The sequence below is a fragment of the Poecilia reticulata genome, chromosome 11 (assembly GCF_904066995.2).
Source record: "Poecilia reticulata chromosome 11, P_reticulata-male-v2, whole genome shotgun sequence".
NCBI classification, from domain to species: Eukaryota; Metazoa; Chordata; class Actinopteri; order Cyprinodontiformes; family Poeciliidae; genus Poecilia; species Poecilia reticulata.
Genome location: NC_088840.1, coordinates 27,407,311 through 27,428,384, shown reverse-complemented (window position 1 = coordinate 27,428,384; position 21,074 = coordinate 27,407,311). Strand labels below are relative to the sequence as shown.

At 39.4% G+C, this 21,074-nt stretch overlaps 1 protein-coding gene across 4 annotated transcripts in view; it reads right to left on the bottom strand.

Annotated features, from left to right (window-relative positions):
* Positions 1 to 2,013: 2,013 nt before the first annotated feature.
* pvrl2l (PVR cell adhesion molecule related 2 like) overlaps positions 2,014 to 21,074 on the bottom strand; it is a 328,950-nt gene continuing 309,889 nt past the window's right edge. Inside the window, exons 7-10 of one of the 4 annotated variants that reach the window (XM_008422835.3) lie at positions 14,666 to 14,795; positions 11,819 to 11,876; positions 8,750 to 8,845; positions 2,014 to 5,662 (exon numbers count right to left, since the gene is read on the bottom strand). In XM_008422835.3, coding sequence (XP_008421057.1) covers positions 5,498 to 5,662; positions 8,750 to 8,845; positions 11,819 to 11,876; positions 14,666 to 14,795 — 449 coding nt within the window. In that variant the 3' untranslated portion in view covers positions 2,014 to 5,497. The other 3 variants (XM_008422836.3, XM_081612155.1, XM_081612156.1) reach the window with 3 other exon arrangements.

Here is a 21,074-nt window from a genome sequence, read left to right as displayed (position 1 = left end):
TTTCCTATATCTGAGAAAACGTAGAACTGCTTGTCCGTCGTCATTGGCGGCCATCTTAACTAGCCTGAGCATTCACAGCTGGCTCTGCAATCAGGAGCCTGTTGCAGAGAGCAAGTGGGAATCAGCTGATCCATGATTGACAGCGCTAAGGCCCTCCTCCTGGCTCTGATTGGCTGTTTCAAGGTAGCACTGGGAGATGACAGATTATCTCTCATACCAGAAATCTAAAATAAATCAAACTTAAAGTGTAAAGCAAAAACAGAAAGTTGAAAGATGCTTGGTGTGTTTTACAAATCTGAAGATTAGAGTTATTCAGAATGAATAAAAATGAGCTTATGATTTCATGTAGGGAGGATTTTTCCTCATAATTTCAAACATATTTAATTTTTTCCTGAAATAATGATCACAAAGTCTTTTTGATTTACATTTTATTTGACAAGACAGTGAATTGAAAAACATATACAGTATAATTCCCCAAAAGCATACAAAATGATAAGTGATACATAAGAAAATGAAACGAAATCAATAACATTCACAAAGATATGATTATATTTCCAGTGCATGAGAGTGGCTTTGTTTCAGCATTCCTACTTTCCTTTTCAAACACGTCCTGTGTTTGTTACTCGTGTCATCAGCGCTTCTACTGTCAAAGAATAAAATGTGAGAATTGAAAGGCTAAAAATAACAAAAGAAGGCACGTCTGGCTCCGTGACGAAAAGCTGAAGTGACAAAGGATGAAGAGGAGAGACGGAAGGAGGAATAATTAGGCTTAATGAAGGAGAGGATTCAGACTGATCAACCTCATCGTTGACGTGCGCAGCTTATGGTTGTGGCGTTTAACCTGTAATTGTGGAGGTGGGGAGACCGAACAAGCACCGCGGCCGAAATGCAAAGCAGCGACTGAAGGGACAAACTCTCCATCTGTTAAATGATCCGTCTGCATGGAGCTGCTGCAGGATCTCCTCATTATGAACGTGCAGCCCAAGTCGGCCCATCACACATTTGATTTCTTTGCAGATTTCGCAGTAAGTGTCGACCTTCATGACTATCAGGAATCAGACATTTCAAGGAACCTCTAAATGACAACGCATTTAAACGTGAGGCGCTGCGTAAAGCCAAATGATTCTCCAATGAGACGGCAGAGCCAAAACTCATAACTGAACGCTTGCAGAGTCATTGGTCTCTGATGTAATGTGTCCTGATGATTGTCTTTTCCCCCTTTCCTCAATCTATCAAGAGCAGCCTGCTGGCAAACACATTAAACACATTAATCCACAGGAAACTAAACATTCATTCATTTTGTGAAATTAATTTACAGACAAAAAGAGGCAAAAGCGCCGCGTTCCCTCTTTGAAGACAGCTTTTTGTTCTGCGGCAGGGCTATAAAATACATCACACATGATTGTCCAACACTGCAACAGAAAAGCAAATTAAAAAGCTGGGCTGCTAACGTGACACAAGCTTTTCTGCAAAATATGGAAATAGCTTTTTTTTTTCTCCCAAAATATCCATGCAGCATGCAGACATTCCCTTTAATGAAAAATAACATCAGAGCCTACAATCAGAGGAACTTGAAAAGCTTTTACTCCATTAGCATTCTCCCTCCCTAAGTATTTTCAGAAAAGAATCAAAACTTACAGTTAAAGAAAAACAACTACTTTTCATATGTATTTGTTAGAAATTGTCCAATTTCACTTAAAAATAAATGTGTACATCCGTTACTTCCTCCTGAAAATAGACCAAATATTTCAGTGAGCACGTTGTAGTAAAGGAGACCCGTGGTGAATGTTGTTTTCTCCAATTAGTTTTTCTACAGCTAGCGAAGTTTTACTAGAAGAAACAGAGAAATTCTGGAAGTTGCTAACTTTAGCTACGAGCTAATCAAGCTAACAGCTACTTGAAACAGGACCAATCTGAAGCAAAATTATGTTTATAAAAATAACTTAATCAACTTAAAACTTTTTAAAATTATGAAGAAATCCTACATTAGTAATGTTTTACAACTTTAACCTGATCTGCGCCATCTATTTTGCTATAATGTTTTGCCGCAGAACAGCCAGTTGGACCCATCCATTTCCAAAGTCTGAGCTGGAATTCACAGAAGAAGAAATTTGAGAGAAAACAACAATTACTTGTTTTTCTCTGTAGATCAAAAGCAAACTGTTCAGCCAGAACCACAACCTTTTTGACTTGTGTAAAATGAGTAGCTGTTATCTTAAGTTTCAGTTAGCTAGCTTCTCAAATGGGACTTTTCCTCTCTTAGAGCCAACTGGTTTACATCATTACAAACTAGATTGTTAAAGGATTTTTTAAAACGCTTCATCACTTTTGCATAAAAGTTATGTCGTCTGCTAAACTGTAAAATGTTTGTGTTGCTACAAATAGGATAAAGTAGATAAAATCTCTAATGTTTTTCTAGTTTGTAAACAATTGTTTAAAAAATAAGCTGGTGTAGCGATTACACTGCAAAAACACAAAAACTTACCAAGTATGTTTTGTCTAGTTTCCAGTGCAAATATCTTTGTACACTTGAAATAAGACAAAAATGAATTTCAAGAAACTTTTCCGCAAGAAATAGGAGCTAAATAATTCCTTAATAAAGAGGGATTAAAAATAATCTCAGTGGAACTAGTACTTTTTCATAAATTATTGACTTAAACCAAATTCCTTTATCATGCTGAAAAGTTAGTTTTGGTTTATTTCAAGTGTATTAAGATATTTGTAGTAGAAACTAGACCGGAAATATTTGGTAAAATGTGTTTTTGCAGTGTAGCTTCCACAGTGAGAATTTCTTAATGATTCTTCACATTACGGTCACATTGGATGTTCAACAGCAGGAAAGATACTGACTAAACATAGATACTGTAAGTTTTATTCCCTTATTATCTCAGGAAATAAGTGTATTAGATGCCTATGGTTCAGAAAAAGTAAGAGATGATCCATCTCATCATCCACTCAGCTTCTACACGTACTGACCAGCTCTGGAAAACTGCCGTTTATCCTCCACCTCTGTGCTGGTTGTAGCTCCAACCTGCTTTCTGACAGCCGACATGATGAACTCAGGACAAATTGTGTGGCTCAAGGAAGATGAAGCGTGGTAAGGAAAAAACAAACAAACTGCATTTCTGTGTGAGTTGCACTCTGCGGCTGAGAGAAATTCAGTGACTACTGTATTTTTGGATTTGTGCTGAAGACAAACACAGGCAGCCTGGGGAGCTGTCACAACACAAAAGAACACGCGCCTTAAATTAGATTTAAGCTTGTGGTGTGCATGATTATGACAGATGCATCGAGACACAGATTGTAAAAAAAAAAACAAAACAAAAAGAAAAGCAGCGTTCTTTTCCGATATTCAGAAATGCTTTTACAAATGATGGAGATTTCTTTTGGGCAAACAGCCTCGGGAAAGTGTTTCTACAAGCCACTGATCATGCCATGCAGAGCAACATGAACAAGGAATAAAATCCACACCATTTATTTTTTTTTATACTCAAAACATCTTCGTATTAAGTGACAACTTTAATGGACTTGTGAAAAGCAAAATAGTAATATACACTTTGTTTTTTTTAGTCGCTCGTTTGACGTTTAGCTGACTTCCTTCCCCTGTACAGAGGCACTAATAACACCTACACCTGTTTATTTTATGTATACACATGTCACCAACAATATATTATAAATCAATATTATCAATGCTATTTACAATTTTTATCATTTGGTACCGTTTGACATCTGTGTTGACCCAATTTCAGTTTCAGCCAGAGGACATACAGCTAAAAAGCAAAATGTTCTGCATATATCATAGTTTATCATTTCAAATGGTTGAAATGGTTTTAATGGCAGTTTTTCTCTAATATATGCTCAGATTTGACACATTATGACACAGTCTATATATAAATTTTAAATAATAAGGAGGAATGTGTCTCTGTGTGACAGTTTGTGAATCTTTATGTGCATTGCTATAAGCTGATTTACGCAGCTGCAGCGCCACCAGATTTTGCAATTAACACAACCAATACGGATCACGGCATCTTAATTATGGGATGTTGCCAGGTTACAGAGCTCCGAATTATGACTCGTCTCCTTTGTTCACGTTAACGACGGCTTTGCTGCCACCAGAAAATTCACTTTTCCACATATATTAGAGACTTGTTTAAAGGTTAAATAGTTTTATTTAAAAAAGAAAAAGTGAAAATGCTCTTTACCAACAAACTGAAAACATGGTTTTCAGTCAGAGGTACATAAATACACCCTCCCATTGCTATTTCACTCAAAATGGAGCCACTTTGAGAGCTTTCTGCAGCTTAATTAGAGTCCAACTGTGATAAATTCAGTTGACTGAAGATGATTTGGATGTTACACATTTATCTACTTAAGATCTCAGACTTAACGGTTCATATTAAATCAAAAGTTCAAAGATTTGTCTGTAAACACTGCGGTTGTTTTCCTGCAGCAGAAACTGGGCCACTGCTTTGCATCGGGGTGAGACAACCACCAAACACAAAGGCTGTTTTGGGTCTCAGGTGATAATTCAGCTTCCAAAATGGCGGCAGGCAGGCAGGCAGGCAGGCAGCCTTCAGAAGCAGATTTCAGATTATCTGAAAAGATCCAAACATCCATTTCAAACAAAACTCGAGGCTTCGATTGATGCCAAAGTATTAAACCAGGAGTGTTATGTTTACATTTTAAAACACTCCAAAATGTCTGAAAACATGTTTTCACTTTGCTATGAAGGGTGTTTGTTGATTATCTGTTAGAAAAATGTAAAAAAAACAAAAAGGGTGTGAATCCGTACCGTTTCTTCACTGGTGTGTTTCTCAGACAGGAATATGGAAGTTGTTACTTTCTGAACAGACTGGAGGAATTTTTTAAAGGTGTTTTGTTTTGTCAGACGAGTGTTACAATCTCGTTTTGAAAGAAAAAATTGTTTAAATTATGTCCCATGGCTGTAAACAGACAAGCTGAGACTCAGCAGCCTCCCTCTCACACTTTAACAACAATTTGATGCTGTTTAAACGTCATGGCACAAAACGTTGCATAAAACATCTCATATTAAATCCCAGGAACAGGCAGTTTTCTGACTGCTTTTGGTGGAAATGTGGATTTTAATTAGTAACCAATCAGAGCTCCGGTTCATCTATACAGCGGCTCTGCATGCGGTTTTAAAGCCCGCCTCATCTTATGCAAGAACACATATGATTTCAAAGGCTTCCTGGCTCGAGAAGATAGAAACTTTAACTGAATTTCACAAGTGTTTAAAGAAAGAAAACTTGAAAAAGGAAGATACAGGCTGTGGCTTCGATGTAAACACAAAAAGGAAATGTGAAGGCAGGAAATAAAACCGAAAACCATCCGTGAGCAGATTACTTTAAAACATTCAGAGGTTAAGTTTACAATGAAAAGCAGAAACAGGTGTCATGGCCTCTCCCTTCGTTTCCCCCTCTAATTTAGGTGACCTGAAACTTTCCCGTGTGCCTCTGTTGCGGCGTCGTTGCTACGGCTACACATACATGGGGGTCGATACGAAGCTCTCGCCACGAGGAATGTTGCCGGACGAGGGCCCGTGATTGGACGAGTCGTTGCCGTGGTGACCGTCGGAGCCGTCCTTGTTCAGGACCGGAGGGGCTCCGCCGTTCAGCGCGTCGGTGGCGTCCTCATCCAGCATCTGAGGAAAAGGTCAGCAAGGTCATGTTTACAGCATCTTATCGGGAGAAACTCACTTTAGAAATGGTTCAGATATTTATATTCATTTATGTTTTATTCTTTAAATTTTCATGTAGTAAAGGTAATGTTTTGGTGGTTAAACACCTTCTGCAAGGCTCCTGAAATAAAATAAAATACTTTTTTCAGCTTCGCCAAAAATTCCTGCCAAAGAAATCAGGAGTCATTTTTTAAAAAATGTCAATTTTTATATTTTTCTGGACAGAACCAGAGCCAAGGTGAGCTATACCTGGAGGAACTGTAAAAATATATCATACATTTTATTTTATTTACCTATTAGTTTGGATTTAACGTTAAAATGAATCAATTTTTTACTGAAGTGATTCTTCATGAATAAATGGGGTCAAGACTTTTTGCCACATGAGTATTTTTGAAGTTTTTAAAAAAAGTAAGTTTGCATTTTCTTTTGTGCAATATTTTGATAAAAAGCACTCAGGAGTCTGACCTGTGTAGAAAATGGATCTGTAAACTGACATTCATTTGAAGGAAATGTTGCAAACTCTTCAAAAACACTGGGAGCGCACAATTACAATAAAACTTTAAGATAAAAAGAGGAAATATAAATAAAAGACGTATGTTTTCTTAATGTTTTCTTTTACATCAACTGTTCTGGCAAATTTATGTCAGTTTTGAAATGATTTTAAGGGCCGGAAAAGGAGCCAAACCGAACTTTAAACACCCGGAACTGAAATAATTCAAAGAAAGTTTTCTTGTGGCAACCAAAGAACTGAATTAAACTTCTGTAGTTAATTATCATAAAGATAAATACAGACATCATGTCAAGTTTTTGCCTTTCAGGTCTTTACAAAAACAATCTAGTTCTCACATTATTTGAAAGTTTCTAAAAGAGCAAAAAGAGAAATCCACATATATCCTTACATACCGACAGATAAAGTATTTTCTTTGTATTCAGAACAAGAGAAGCCACATTTCTCTAGCATCATAAGTTATAAAAACGTTCCAGTGAACAAGTGGAATATATTTAAAAGTCTGGGAGAATAGAAATAAACCTTTCTTATAAGGGGAAGAGGAAAAAAAAGCAGATTTGTTGGAGATTATCAGAGTATAAAAAAGAAAGATCAAAGAAAAACGCTGCACTCTGGACAAGATGGATTCTCAAGAGGTTTGTGAGATCACAAGGTAATCATTTGTACTCGGCTCCGGGCTGCGAGAAGCTAAAGAGAAAATAAGCAATGGTTTCTCTAAAACAGGTTAACTCAGACGTTCCTGCAATGTCATCAGATAAGACAGAAAAGGAGAGTTCTTCTGCACCGAGGAAATCTCTCATTTAGACATTATTTATCGCTCAGCTGGTCTGTGCAGCTCTGCAATCTGAGAATTCACTCTGGATTATCAGAGCCAAACAGGAAGAAAACTACAGTTTGGAAATAATAACAGAAAAATCTGGAGATTTCTTAGCTTTATCGTATAAACAGTTGAGTTTAAAGCGAACTAATAAAGCGCTGATGGACAAAATGGCCGATAAAAACCATTTACTGCAGGAATCTATCACAGGGTTCTGCTTCATTGTTTCCTTTTTTCTGGACTTCAATCTAAAAAGCAATCCCTAAAACTACAACCAGGTCAGCAAAGTTTAAAAGAGTGCCAATTGAGGTCTTAGCAAAAGTTATGTGCTTTAAAACAAAAAGCGTTTGTGTTGATGGGGCCTTTAATCCCTGTAGAGGAGATGGGAACCGGCGGGAAAACCCACAATCACATCTTTACGGCTCTGCACTTAAAAGCTTTAAAAGGTGCTGCGTGACAATTTCCAAAGCGATAGCATAAAACATTTAACACAGCTTTTTTAAGTATCCTGTGCTTGCATTATTTTACTTATGCACATTGAAAAAAGAGAGACGATGTCCTTTAAATGCTCAGTGTTTGTAAAATCAGGTCAAAGCTGAAACATCAGAACTGGTCAGCGTGGAAAGCGTCATGCCAAAAGCAAAACTAAATCAGTTTCAACACTTTTGCAGCTTCCTCACAAGGCAGAAAGAGGATAACTAGTAAAGAGCTACAAGGAAAAGTATCGTCAAGAAATTCACCGAACCACACAGGACAGAGACAAGAAGCTCTGGATTTTAAAAAACTTGTCAAGAAAACGAGGGACAAAGTCTCCTGTGAGCCAATAACACCTGCTGGGGTGATATTAATAGATTCCTGCACAGGATGGAGAGCAAGGAAAACTCTGCATGCTGGAACCACATCTGTTGGTCAGATCCGACTGAACCAGAACTGTCTGGCCAAAGGAAAGCATCCTGTGTTTGAGGAAAGAGCAGTGAAGCAGGACTGGAGGAAGTCCTGCCTTTAACTGCAACAGATCCTGGAATTAATTTGTGTCAACAAGTAAAAATAATGCAAACATCTAAAACAAACACTGGAGAAGTTCAGATGAAGCTAATTGCAGTACTTCGGTAACATCACTTCTTCCAGCGCTAAATGGGAACAACCAATCAGAGGCAGGAGGCGGGTCTTAGTGCTACCAATCACCCACTTCTTCTCTCCCTTTTTCTCTCAGCTACGCTGCAGCTAGCAAAGCTTGCGGTGAATGCTAATGCTAGTTAGCATGGTTGATAAACGGTTTTTCTGTAACGGTAAGTTGTTTCTCCACCATTAGCATATTGAGCAGCAAGCGCCTGAGGTTGATTGACAGCGTTAAGACCCTCCTCCTCCCTCTGATTGGTTGCTTTTGTTCTAATATTACTCTGTCACAATGTAGAGACAGTTTTAACAAAAAAAAACGTAACCAGTTATTTTTTTACTGAACTACTGCAGTCAGAGCTGACGCCAGAACTCTCGAAGCTTCGGTACACAGTTGCAAACTTCTCCTTACTACTCCACACAACTTCACTTCAAAAAAAAATCTGAACTGTTCCTTTAAGAAGCAGTGAGTGACTGGAACAAAGCGGACAGCTCACACTAGTCCATATGCATGCAGTTCTCTGTCATCGTTCGTCTCCCAGCCTTAAAAACGTTGGTTTTGGATCTGTGTGCACGTTGTGTTTGTGCATAAACAGTGTGTGTTAGTTACTGTGACAGGCTCTCCCCCTGTGGGCTCGTAGTAAACCTCTCCTGGGCTCAGAGGCACAGTCTCTGTGGCTGTGGGCGGCTCTGACGGCTTGTTCAGCTGCATGCACACAAATCAGCGCAGAAAGAGAGCAAAAAAAAACACAAAACAGCACAGAAACAAGCAGTCAAGTGGAGAAGACAGGAGAGGGCCTTTGAAACAATTCAACAGAATCTGTTCAGGAGATAACACAGCCGCTTCAGGAACGATCCGAATCGGACTACACACCCTTTGAAAAGAGAAGCGCAGCCCTTCACTTGCACAAACACTGAATGGTATCCTTCAGCTTTGGTGCTTTCAACAGCCTCTCATTTACATACAGAGAGCAGACACTTTGCTTCGACTCCCGTTGAAAATTATATTTTTTAAACAGGAAAATAGCTTTGGCATGAACTTTGAGACACTTGTTTTTCCACTGCAATTAAGCAATTAGTGTGGCACTTTGACTACATCTCCTCAGATGCATTTTGACCTAAATCACTTCAGCTCTCCTGCTCTTGCTCTCTTTTTTACCCAACCAGGCTCATAAATTGCTCACTTAAAACAAAACTGGAGAACTTCTGTGCCCTCCACAGATTGAAGCTGTGAGATGTTAAGGTTTATTTAGGTCTTTTTAGGCGTTTCATGTAAAGAAACAAGCCAGTCGCTTGATCCAAGTCTTTTATTTTGCAATTTAAACTGTATTCAAGCACAATGACATGAAGTTGAGTGGAAGGAAAAAGTGTGATAGAGGAAAGATGCACAGGAAACATGGTTAATTTGAGTTTAAATAGGATTGGTAAGCAAAGCAAACAGGAGCTACAAAGTTACTTTGCTCCTTTTTCACCATTTTCTTGTACTTAGTTTCCCAACAAACAACCCTGACGTAAAACTCAATGTATGTTTCTCCATTTTACGTTTTCCTTTCACTCGACTTTCCTTTCAAATCTAATAGAAGGTTCAATTTTTGAATTGAATTTACTTTTCAACTACATCCTGATTTATCGAGTTATAAAAGGATGAACAGGTTGATGCACCAAATGGTTACATCTTCTAAAAGGTGAACATTAATCGGTTTTTAATAATCGGTTCTGCTGAGATATTTTTCACAAAGATCTTCTGCTGATAGTGAGATGTAATGGATGACTATTTTCATTTTTTTTTTTATGGCTTTGATTGGTTGGAAGGCGACGGTTTCATGGTCTGGACGTCTAATCTGGACCAGAGCGGTGATGTCAACTCACTCAGAGGAAAATTATGATTCACATCTCAGCAGAAAATCTTCCATTTCAGCCGCAGACGTAGCTGAGAGCAGACAGTCGGCTGAGCTGCTCCAGCATTAAACTGTAATTTATCCTTTAACAAGATAACAGCTTGAGAAGCTATTCTTTCAAATTTGCATCTGTGGCCTGAAACGTCCAATTACCCGACACTCACACTGGACAAAACTCGCAAAAATAAAAATAAAAAAGAGGAGAGTGGATATAATTGTAGACAGACAGATAGAAGTCATGTGATTTTTCAATTTCATTGAGAAAAAACACATTTAGAGGTAAAAGTTTAGCTTTTTTTGGTTTCTTTTTAACCAAAGGGAAGTTTTGTTTCAAAGCACAATGCTAATACAGCTAGCTAAACCATGGCTGACGTGTCTGTCACTTTAAATACTCAACTATTATGTATTTTGAAATACTAAATAATTTTGCTTCTCATTTTAGTAATTTCAAAAAGCATGACATCAGACAAGAAAGCAAAAGATGCCACTGTGGATCCACTGATCTAAATCTGTAATTTATCATTCACAACATGATAATCTCCTAATTTAGTAATCAATTAAAATTAACACTAAAATATGTTTTAGAGAGGCTAAAATATTTTTTCCAACTGGTTGGCTGATTAATCGATTATTCTGATGATTTATTGGATTTAAAAAATCTGCATAATCTGCAGATTTTTCATTTAATCCTTTTTATACAATATTACAAAATTAAAAATGCAAACATGCCTAAGAGTCTCTTTTTTAGATAAAGAAATAAACATTTTATTGTCTAATCTGCAGCAATCTTTTAGAGTAAACTTGATCTTTTGTAGCAGCAAATACATTTAGAGCTAAAAAAATACTTTTAGCATCAAGATGTGAAAAACTCAGCTCTTTAGATGTGGAGATTATTATTCAATTAACCAATTAATAACTGAATAACAAAAGCTGCTCAATGAGAAATGTAATTTACTGAATTTGAACCAGGTGAAGGCAACACTTGAGGAGATTAATTACAGACAAAGTTTAATTTTTTTACATCTTAAATGCAAAATGCATATTTTTTTTGTACAGTTTTGGTATAATTACTGCTCTGACTGTGTTGTTCATTCAGCAAATGGTCATTTTTCAGTCTGTATGCTCCAGTTAACGATTAATCGTTAATAATGTTGATTAATTGCGATCAACCTGATTAATAGTTTCAGCTCTACTTTGACATTAGCGATAAACTGAGAGAGTTTTCATTCACAGTAAACACATGTGGGCATGTTGTACAACAATTTGAGAACTTTATCACCAAAAGTGAAGCAGCTATAACTGCTGAAGCACAGAGTGTTATTTAAAAAGATTCAGCCAGAAGACTCGTAGCCTCTCACCGCCCTGAAAACCAGAAGCTTTAAGAGTCACAGCCTCGCCACAGGTGCTGCTTCACAGACAAACCTTTAAACGTCTAAAAAAGACCCTTTCGCTGCTGCACCACGTGAACCGTCCTGGGCATTAAGAGCCATTAGAGGCCTTTTTCCATGTCTAATCAGCATAAAATTACTGAGTTTTTAGTCACGTTACATAAGTGCACCAAAATGCGAAGGAATGATAGGGAAAATAACGAAGTGCTCTAATGGTGCTCTTTACAAACCAAGGTAATTATTTGGGCACATGGAAGCCAACTGAGATCTCCAATCAATAGCCATTAGCCCCATTATGACGGCCCAAATGGACTGTGTGTATCTGTGTGAGAGAGACGATAATATAACTGTGGTGACAATAAGGATTGATTTGAAGCCGCGCCGATCACTCACCATCTCCGTGGAGCTGCCTGCCTTCACCGGAGGAGGAGGCTTGTGCTTCGGAGGACCCCTGATTGGTCGAGAGGGGAAAAGCAATGCGGTTATTGATCTTCGCTTCGTTAAGACATCAGATTTTCCTTTGTGTTTTAAAAGATGGACAACTGTGGCCGCTGAGAGGCTGAAGGACAGAAATGAAATATTGACCGCTGAAGATGTCCCTTTGTGTCGCAGTTCAGTCAATGTTGTTTTTGCAGAAAATCCAGCAATCAGTTGGAGAAAGAAATACATTTTAGTGAGCTTAAAGATTTTTTTTTTCTACTGGATGACTGAATCAATTCAAACACAGGTGGAGAAATCCTTTACGGGCGTGGAAGAAACCGTTCGGGCTCAGCAGAACTGCTTTGCTTTCATCGTTGAAACGGTTAAATTGGGGAGCTAAATGAATGTTATTGATATTAAATATTTTCTTTCTAAACTCTCAAGACTATAATTAACATTTTGGTTATAGATTCCCTCTGTGGTTCCAGTACATTTCATGGTATTTCTCTCTGGGAGAAAAGCAGCTGGTCAGGCAAGTGGAAGAAAAAGTTCTGCCGGGTTCAACACAAACCTTAAAATGCAGATTTAAAAAATGCACCAAAGCAGCACCAGCCTGCTTAACGTCACAGCTCAGCTGATGTGGATGTAAAACTAGTTTTTTCTTCCAACACCGTGAAATAAGGAGCAAACCAAAATCAAGACAGAACCAAGAACAGATCCGGTTCTTCTCAACTCGGGTCCAACTGTTAGAAGATCTAAAACCTACGTCAGATAATCTCCATTATCTCGAGTTGCTCTGAACATCTGAGCTCTTCTCTGCTGCCCGTAATTATGTTTGAACTCTTAAATATGGGCACTTTACTCCAACAGCCATTAATATATTAAATCACTCAGTGATTGATGTGATGCTCAAGCTGCCTTATAGTTGGTCTATATAAAGCGCTGTCTGCTGGTTTATTTCATTAGTTTCCATTAGTAAGGCATGCTAATGGTTATTTATACATCATCACTGCACAAACAATGAAGCAAGAACAATATAGATGAGTTATTAGTGGTGCTGAGGTGGAGTGGAGGACGGGCTTGGCTTCAATTAGGCTGCTAATCAACTTCTACTGAAGGCTCCCATAAATAAAACAGAACCAGCATAAAATCAGAGTTTCCTGCTCTAAACTTACTGCTAAACAAAAGTGGAGAATGGAGACATTATTATTATTATTATTATGATTATTTATGGCCCAAAATAACGGAAATAATCAAGCAACAAAATCAATAGAACTTGATTATTCCTACAAGGGAAATTATTAACCTGTCAAAGTTTAGCACATTGAAAAACGTAAGTTTTTATTTATTCTCTATGTTTGTATTTTAACCCTATGTAGGCCGTGCGGCGTACAAGCATGTGACGCATTTATAAGGCTTCGTAATAACAGACGGCATACCGAGTTTTCATTTCGACTCTGTTGGACAGCACGGACTTCAAACTTTATAAAAGTGGTGTTTTTATATTGGTTTTGTGGTTATTTACTTCAAAATAAAGCCAGAAATAAGATCGATCATTTCCGCCTTATTTTGTGGGGTCTAAATGTACCACATTTCAAAACAACCAATGAAAATGTGTTGACGGTCTGTTGCTAGGTAGAACGGAGACACGCGGAAAGAGACGGGGGGCGGCAAGAGACTAGCGATGCTGTGGATTTTACTAAGAGTGTTTCAATGGGTTTTTTTGACTATAAGTGTGTTAGAGTTTATGGTGTGTGTAGGGTTAGTAGTAGTTTTGCTAGCTATCGCTACATGGCTTCATAGCGAGCGCTGACGCACAGAGAAGAGAGACTGGGTGGCCATTTGGACCTCGTCTTCAAACAAAACTTTTGGTGTGTTGGTGTGTAAATTCAGACTCAAATAATCTAAAGAGGATGCTTATGCTAAAATTAATAACAATCTGTCAAAGATAAATTTTTACTTCTGAGAAAATAAAACTCATCAAGGTATAATGAGTGTGTTTCATGACAAATATGTTCAATTTACTTTATTATTATCTTAATATATAAATATATAAAGGTGTATCTATATGAGTGATTGCTTGTGATTTAAGAAATTTACTTCTCAAGCTTATTTTTTATTGAAACTTTTGTTGATGAAACATGAAACATCTTCATTTTAAACTGTAAATGAATGAAACAAATAAGTTTACACAACTTATTTTCTGCTCACTATAAGAAAAACAAACCATTTCACCAACATCACCGATTTATTTTCCATCAGTTTCATGAAAGTCTCATCCATATGTCTGTCACGTTCGACACAAACTTTTTAAAACTGCTCTAAAATCAGAATAAAATGACATTTTCACAGAATAACATCAGAGTCTATTCTTTTCAAACCAACAAGGTTTGAGATATTAGCCAAAGATTCTTTCTGTTTGTTCTGATTTACAGGCTGACTGATGGTCTGGATGCATCAAATTTTAATCCCGGCATAATGAATGTTGGAGCTCCCATTTGCTCGCTCGTTTATAAAACACCCTGATGATCTACATGGAGCTCCAGCTTGGAGAATTGCATCTGAAAACGTGGAGCAAAAGCCCAGAAGGTTTAATAAATCTCCATCCTCAGCTGCAGCCCAGGGGAGGATAAATGGGAACCTTGAACCGGGTTGGTGCCGTAAACTTCAGGTCCGGATTTGAAACCGAGTCACCACTGCTGGATCCTTTAATGGCGCGTGATACGTTTTAATGAGCTGCAGCCCCAGAAGGAGGGATTAGTTTGCTCAGGAGGTTAAACAAACGTTTAAGTTAATGCAGAATTAGTGAGGAAGACTCACTCCGTGTCCTGCTGGTACTTCCTTATGAGGAAGACGATGCCGATGATGATCCCGATGAAGATGATGGTGCCGAGGACGCCGCCGACCAGAGCGCCCGTCTGCTGCTCCTGGACAGGTTCCCGTTTCTCCTCTTGTACCGGCGGAAAGTGGGTGGGGAGGGAGAGGAAGAGGAAACAAAGTGTTATTACAGGTTCATTTAAATTTCATGAGGCCGATCTCGGCATTTTAATGCTGCTCACTGGCGGTATTTGTGTTTTATGCGTTCTCCTGCTGAGAAGAAGGAATAATCTGCAGCCGTGTGATTCAGGAGTGCTTCATAAAACCGAAGCAGAGCAAAACATGTAAAACAAACAAACAGGGTGACAACGCAGCGCAGCCATAAAACATAAAGAATTCATACAGGCAGCTCTGAACTTCCTGCCGTAAAAATGCCACAAAGCTCCGACTCGATCCAGTCAGAACAAGTCATTGCTCTTTAATTAAGGATTTGTTTATGGTTTCCACAGGGATGTGAGGAATCTGAACTGACTGTAAAAGCTGCTCAGATTGAGCTCTTATTTGAAAAGGCAGGAAAAAAAAAAAAAAAGCGGTCGGCAGCAGCTGCACGCAGCGTTCCCTCGGCACAATCACCGACTATCCCTGGGAATTTGGCAGGAACAACAAAGAGGGAGGCTGAAAGGTTTTCACAGGTTATTTAGTCCTTTGTTTTGATTTTTCCCATTTACTCAGTGTAACTGGAGCGTGCCCACACCACTGTCTCTGGTACAGAGGTGATAAAAGGACAACCTGCGGCGTTTGCACCCTGACTTCATTCATGTTCCAGTATTTACAGCTATTCACCACATCACAATTCCAGGAATATTGTTGGGTTTTCATGTGACAGAAGACAAATAAAAATATAAAACATCAATAACTTCTAGCACTAGTCTTTGCTGCAGGTGCAGCTCAAAGTCTCAACATCGAAACCTTTGACTAGTCCTCTTTGAAAACAGTTCAAAGTCAACCAGCCTGGACAGAAAGTGACTCTGAAGAGCAACTGTTGAGTCTCTCACCTGGATTCAGGGCTGAACTTTGACTGGGCCGTTTAAACACATTAATCGCTGCAGCCTCTAACTCAGGGGTGTCAAACTCCAGTCCTCGAGGGCCGGTGTCCTGCAACTTTTAGATGTGCCTCTGCTGCACCACACCTGAATAGAATAATTAGGTCATTAGCAAGGCTCTGGAGAACTGAGGAGGTAATTAAGCCATTTGATTCAGGTGTTTTGTACCTGTGGCACATCTAAAAACTGCAGGACAGCGGCCCTTCAGGACTGGAGCTTGACACCCCTGCTCTAACTGGTTTCCCTCCAGGATTATCCCGAGTTTAGCTTCATTCATCTTCTGATCAGACTCCTTGAAGAAAAGCATCCCCACAGCATGATGCTGCCACTATCACCTTGCAGAAGCACGGCTCAGGGTAATAGTTTGGTGTGTATTCTCAGTCATCCAACATATAGTCATCATAAATGCTTACAAGGAAGGCAAACAGACTTCTTTCTGTGTTTCCTGGAGATGTTTCTGAATATTCAGAATTGATGAATTCATGCTCCCATATTTGTGGGAACAGTTTAGGAGTTGCAGACATGAGACATGAATGCAAAACCGGTACATGAAGTAGACTTGGTAAGGCCTTGAATAACAGTATTGTTTTTGGAAGAACTCGGTAAGAGTCCAAACTCTGTATCTCGATAGGATGAGTAGAAGTTGAGCCAGGACTTCTTGCCCAACATCAGTGTCTGACCTCACAAATACTCCTCAAGAAGAATGGCCACATATGACTGTAAAACAGGCTACTAAGAGAAATCCCGTCTCTTTGGTCTTTAAGGAGTCCATCAAAGTCAGGCTGAATGTCTGAGACAAACAGAGAGGATCGTAAAGATACTATCTACCTCTAACTGACAGGCCTGACTTTAGCTAGCAAGGCTTCCAATGTCTGCACCATTCCAGCACCAGTCAAATGTTTTTATTTGGCTGCGTTTCATCTCGTATGACCGACTCAAACAAACAGCTTTACCACCGACTTCAGCACATAAATACTTGGAAATCCATTATTTTGCTAAAACCTTTGCATTTGCCTCCTGTCTAGATAAGCGATCGTTTATGGCGGCTAAAGTTGTGACCTCCTTGTGTCATTATGTTAAAAAAGCAACTTCAAAATAAAGTCAATGCAGCTTCAGCCGAGACATGAGGTTAAATTAGAAAATACGTGGGATGGACAGACTCAACCAAAGATGATTTATTATTGACTGAATTTGTTTTCTTCCTAAACAGCAGGGGGCAGCCTGTTCATATGCAGGTACATTTAGACGGACAGGCAAAGCAGCAGCTTTTCTTTCACAGCTGGACACAGAAACAGACAGAAAACATCCAGACGGCTTCAATCGGCTCCTCCCTACATAGGAGTTTCTTCAAAGCTCAACTGATGTGTCAACGATCACAATTTATATCTTTTTTTTTGTACACAGTTAACAGCAAACCAGCTTTTCAACAAAGACTGGGTTACCCTGCTGCTAGGGAAATTCCCAACAGGTGACACAGGAGTCAGGATTTAATACAGGAACAGAGATCTTATTGAATTCGGAATTGAGGTGAGAGGAGGCTGCCTCCCACGAGGAGAGGACTGCTGCAGAGAAGATTGATGGAGGAAGCAGGGAGTTTGTTGGAGGGCAAATGCAAAACGTGTTAATAATCTATCAGAGAAGCCCATCGCATCTCTCTGAACAGAAAAAGCGCTTCAGGAATCCTCATCAAACACGACCGGCGCTCTCTCTGCAGGGAAACCAGAGGTGCACCAAGCAGTAATAACTTTGTTCTCCTGCACCTGCTCAGACGAACAGCTTGAATCCAGAAAAAAAAAAAAAAAAAACACGTTTCACTGTCGAAATGTCATTTTAAAAAGTTTTTGCATCTAAGTGGTAGAAAAGTTTGCTGATATGGAAAATATGCAAGTTGTTTTCTGACCAATATTCTAATTACAGGGCCGATATTTAGCCATGTCCTTTACGGCAGCGCTGCTCCACCACGCAGCCCAGAAATGAAAGAATGAAAAGGGCAGGAAATGCCAGGCGGTGTTTGTGGACACAGAGAGAATTTGATTTCCATAACTATGGAAATGTGTGAAATATATTATCAAACTCGGGGTGTTATCAGTCTCCATGCAAAGATTATAGCAGCACAGGGTCAGAGTATGAAGAGCAGAGAAAACCAGGAGGGTTTTTTACCGTTTATCTTCTTTTGGTTGAATTTAAAGCAACTAAAAAGGTCAGAGGAATCGCAGAAAATGGCAACATTTGTTATATTTTCAGCTGCTGCGGTTCTCTTTCACAGTGTTAAGTGTCAAACAAACCAAACTAATAGAAATACCTGGTTCCCTCCTCACCTGTGGGGGCGCTGCACCAAGAACCACTGAAGGAAACAACATGAAAACCTCTGAAGAAACTAAAGTGGAGCGGCGTCAGATTTTAGCGGTTGTAGGATTTCTCTTTTGCCTTTGGTAAAAAAAAAAAACACAAAAAAAACCCCAAACCATTTCTTGAGCTAGCTCTAGTGTAGCATGTTTGTTTTGGCTGTATTTACCCAGAATGCCCTGCACTATAGTTCGCTTCCTGCTTTTTGAGAGATCTCTGGTCCGCTTGGAGTTTAGATATGCATTCATTTTATTTTGCATTGTAGGAATTACCAGATTCAGAGAAACAAATTAATTAGTAATATAAAAATGAAATGTGACATTGTTGATTAACTGAAAAAGGATTATACACAGGGGCTGCACAATGGCGCAGTTGGTAGAGCTGTTGCCTTGCAGCAAGAAGGTTCTGGGTTCGATTCCCGGCCTGGGGTCCTTCTGCATGGAGTTTGCATGTTCTCCCTGTGCATGCGTGGGTTTTCTCCAGGTACTCCGGTTTCCTCCCACAGTCCAAAAACATGACTGTCAGGTTAATTGGCCTCTCCAAATTGCCCCTAGGTGTGTGTGTATGGTTGTTTGTCCTGTGTGTCTCTGTGTTGCCCTGCGACAGACTGGCGACCTGTCCAGGTGACCCCGCCTCTCGCCCGAAACGTCAGCTGGATAGGCACCAGCAACCCTCCCGACCCCATTAAGGGTGCAAGAAAATGGATGGATGGATGGATGGATTTTACACAGAGCCAGGTTGACTTGTATAGCTTTTGTTGCATTATTAAAATAAATCATGTGAAAACTGCATTTTGTTTCAATCAGATTATCTCTGTCTGATATTAAAATTAGTTTTATGATCTTAAATTTCTTGTCAATAAACAAAATGCCTGGCTTTTCCCACCCAGCCATGCTAACCTGATTCCAGTTTGAGCAAAGCAAACTGGAGAGTGAAAACTTGGTGTGGGCTGAGGCTATAATTGGCTATAATTGTAAGCAGTGTTTTCTACAGACGTCTTTCTCCAGCTTTGAGTTTACGTCATTTGAAATAAGACACGTAAACCAAGTTTTCTGTGCTGTCGTTTACCGGCCCCCCAAATATAATAAGGATTTTATAAGCGACTTCTCTGACTTTTTATCTGGGATTTTAACTAACTATGAACATGTTCTTATTGTTGGAGACTTCAATATACACGTGTGCTGTCCTGATAAGCCTCTGGTAAAGGACTTTTTAAGTCTTCTGGACTCTTTTAACTTGGTACAGGCCGTATCCGGTCCTACACATGAGCACGGACACACACTGGACCTGGTTATTTCCTGCGGTCTGCCTGTGACTAACCTGGAAACCCGTGACTCTGTGTTCTCGGATCACCTGCCTGTTTTATTCACTGTTACTTTGACACCAACTGCAGTTAAAACTCGCGCTTCTGTTCGGCGCTGTCGGATTATTAACCCTTCCACTGCCACTCAATTCTCCACCGCTTTTCTTCAGCTCTGTGGATCATCTGACTTCCTCAGCTCTGATACAGAAGAGCTCTGGTCCTGGTTCTGTTCTTCCTGTCAAACCATTCTGGACTCGGTTGCTCCATTAAAAACCAGGCAGCCAAGGATTAAACCTGAGCCTTGGTTTAATGACAGAACTCGTGCTGCAAGGCAGGAATGTCGTCGTGTTGAACGCAGATGGAAAAAGGATAAACTGCAGGTTACCCTTCAGATTTTAAAAGACTGTTGGCGTCTCTACCAGAGCACGGTTAAAGAGGCTAAAAGGGAATATTTAGCAAATATAATTTCCTCAAACAGCCATAACTCACGTGTTTTATTTCACACCATTGACTCTGTCCTTAATATTCCACAGAATGCCTGTTTGGAAGCTTCTCCTGACATGTGTGCTAAGTTTCTGCGTTTCTTTATTGAAAAGGTTGGTAGTACCAGGGCTCTTATCACAGCTCCTGACTCCGACCCTTCTGTTTCTGTACCTTGCTCTGCTGCTTTCAATCAGTTTGAGCCTGTGACTGTTTCACTTTTAGAGGACGTGGTTGGCCGCATTAAGCCATCAGGTTCCCCACGTGATCCTGTCCCTCCACAATTTTTTAAAGATATTTTATCTAGCATAGTGCAGCCTGTTCTTGCAATTATAAATAGCAGTCTGTCCTCAGGTGTGGTGCCCTCTAGTTTTAAACATGCAGTAGTGCAGCCACTGCTTAAAAAACCTGGCCTTGATCCTACTGTTCTGGCTAATTATCGGCCTATTTCGAAGCTGCCTTTTCTTTCTAAGGTTTTAGAAAAAATTGTGTACTGTCAGCTGAAACAGTTTTTAGATGACAATGGCATTCTGGAGGTTTTCCAGTCAGGTTTTAAAACTCTTCATAGCACAGAATCTGCTTTAATAAGAGTTTTTAATGACATCCTTCTTGCATGTGATTCTGGTAACCGTGTTGTTCTGATTTTACTTGACTTAACTGCTGCCTTTGATACAGTAGACCACAATATTTTATTATCGCGATTACACCACATTGTTGGTATTGATGGCACTGTTCTTAAATGGTTCCAGTCTTACCTAGAGGAGAGAACATTTTCAGTGAAAATTAGTGACTCTGAATCATCTGCTGTTTCAATGACTTATGGTGTCCCGCAGGGCTCAATTCTGGGCCCACTGCTTTTCTCTCTTTATTTATTGCCTTTGGGTTCTATCCTTAGGAAACATGGGATTTCTTTTCATTGTTATGCTGATGATTGTCAGATTTATTTGCCCATGAAGCAGAAGGATGTCCACTCCATCAAACATCTCCTGGCATGTCTTGGTGATATTAAATCTTGGTTGGCCTTGAACTTTTTAAATTGTAATGAAAACAAAACAGAGGTGATTGTGTTTGGACCCAGTGGCTCCTGTGAGTCCTCCTCTGTTGACCTTGGACCTTTGGAGGTATATTTTAAACATGTTATTACGGACCTTGGTTTTAAGGTGGACAGTGATTTTAAATT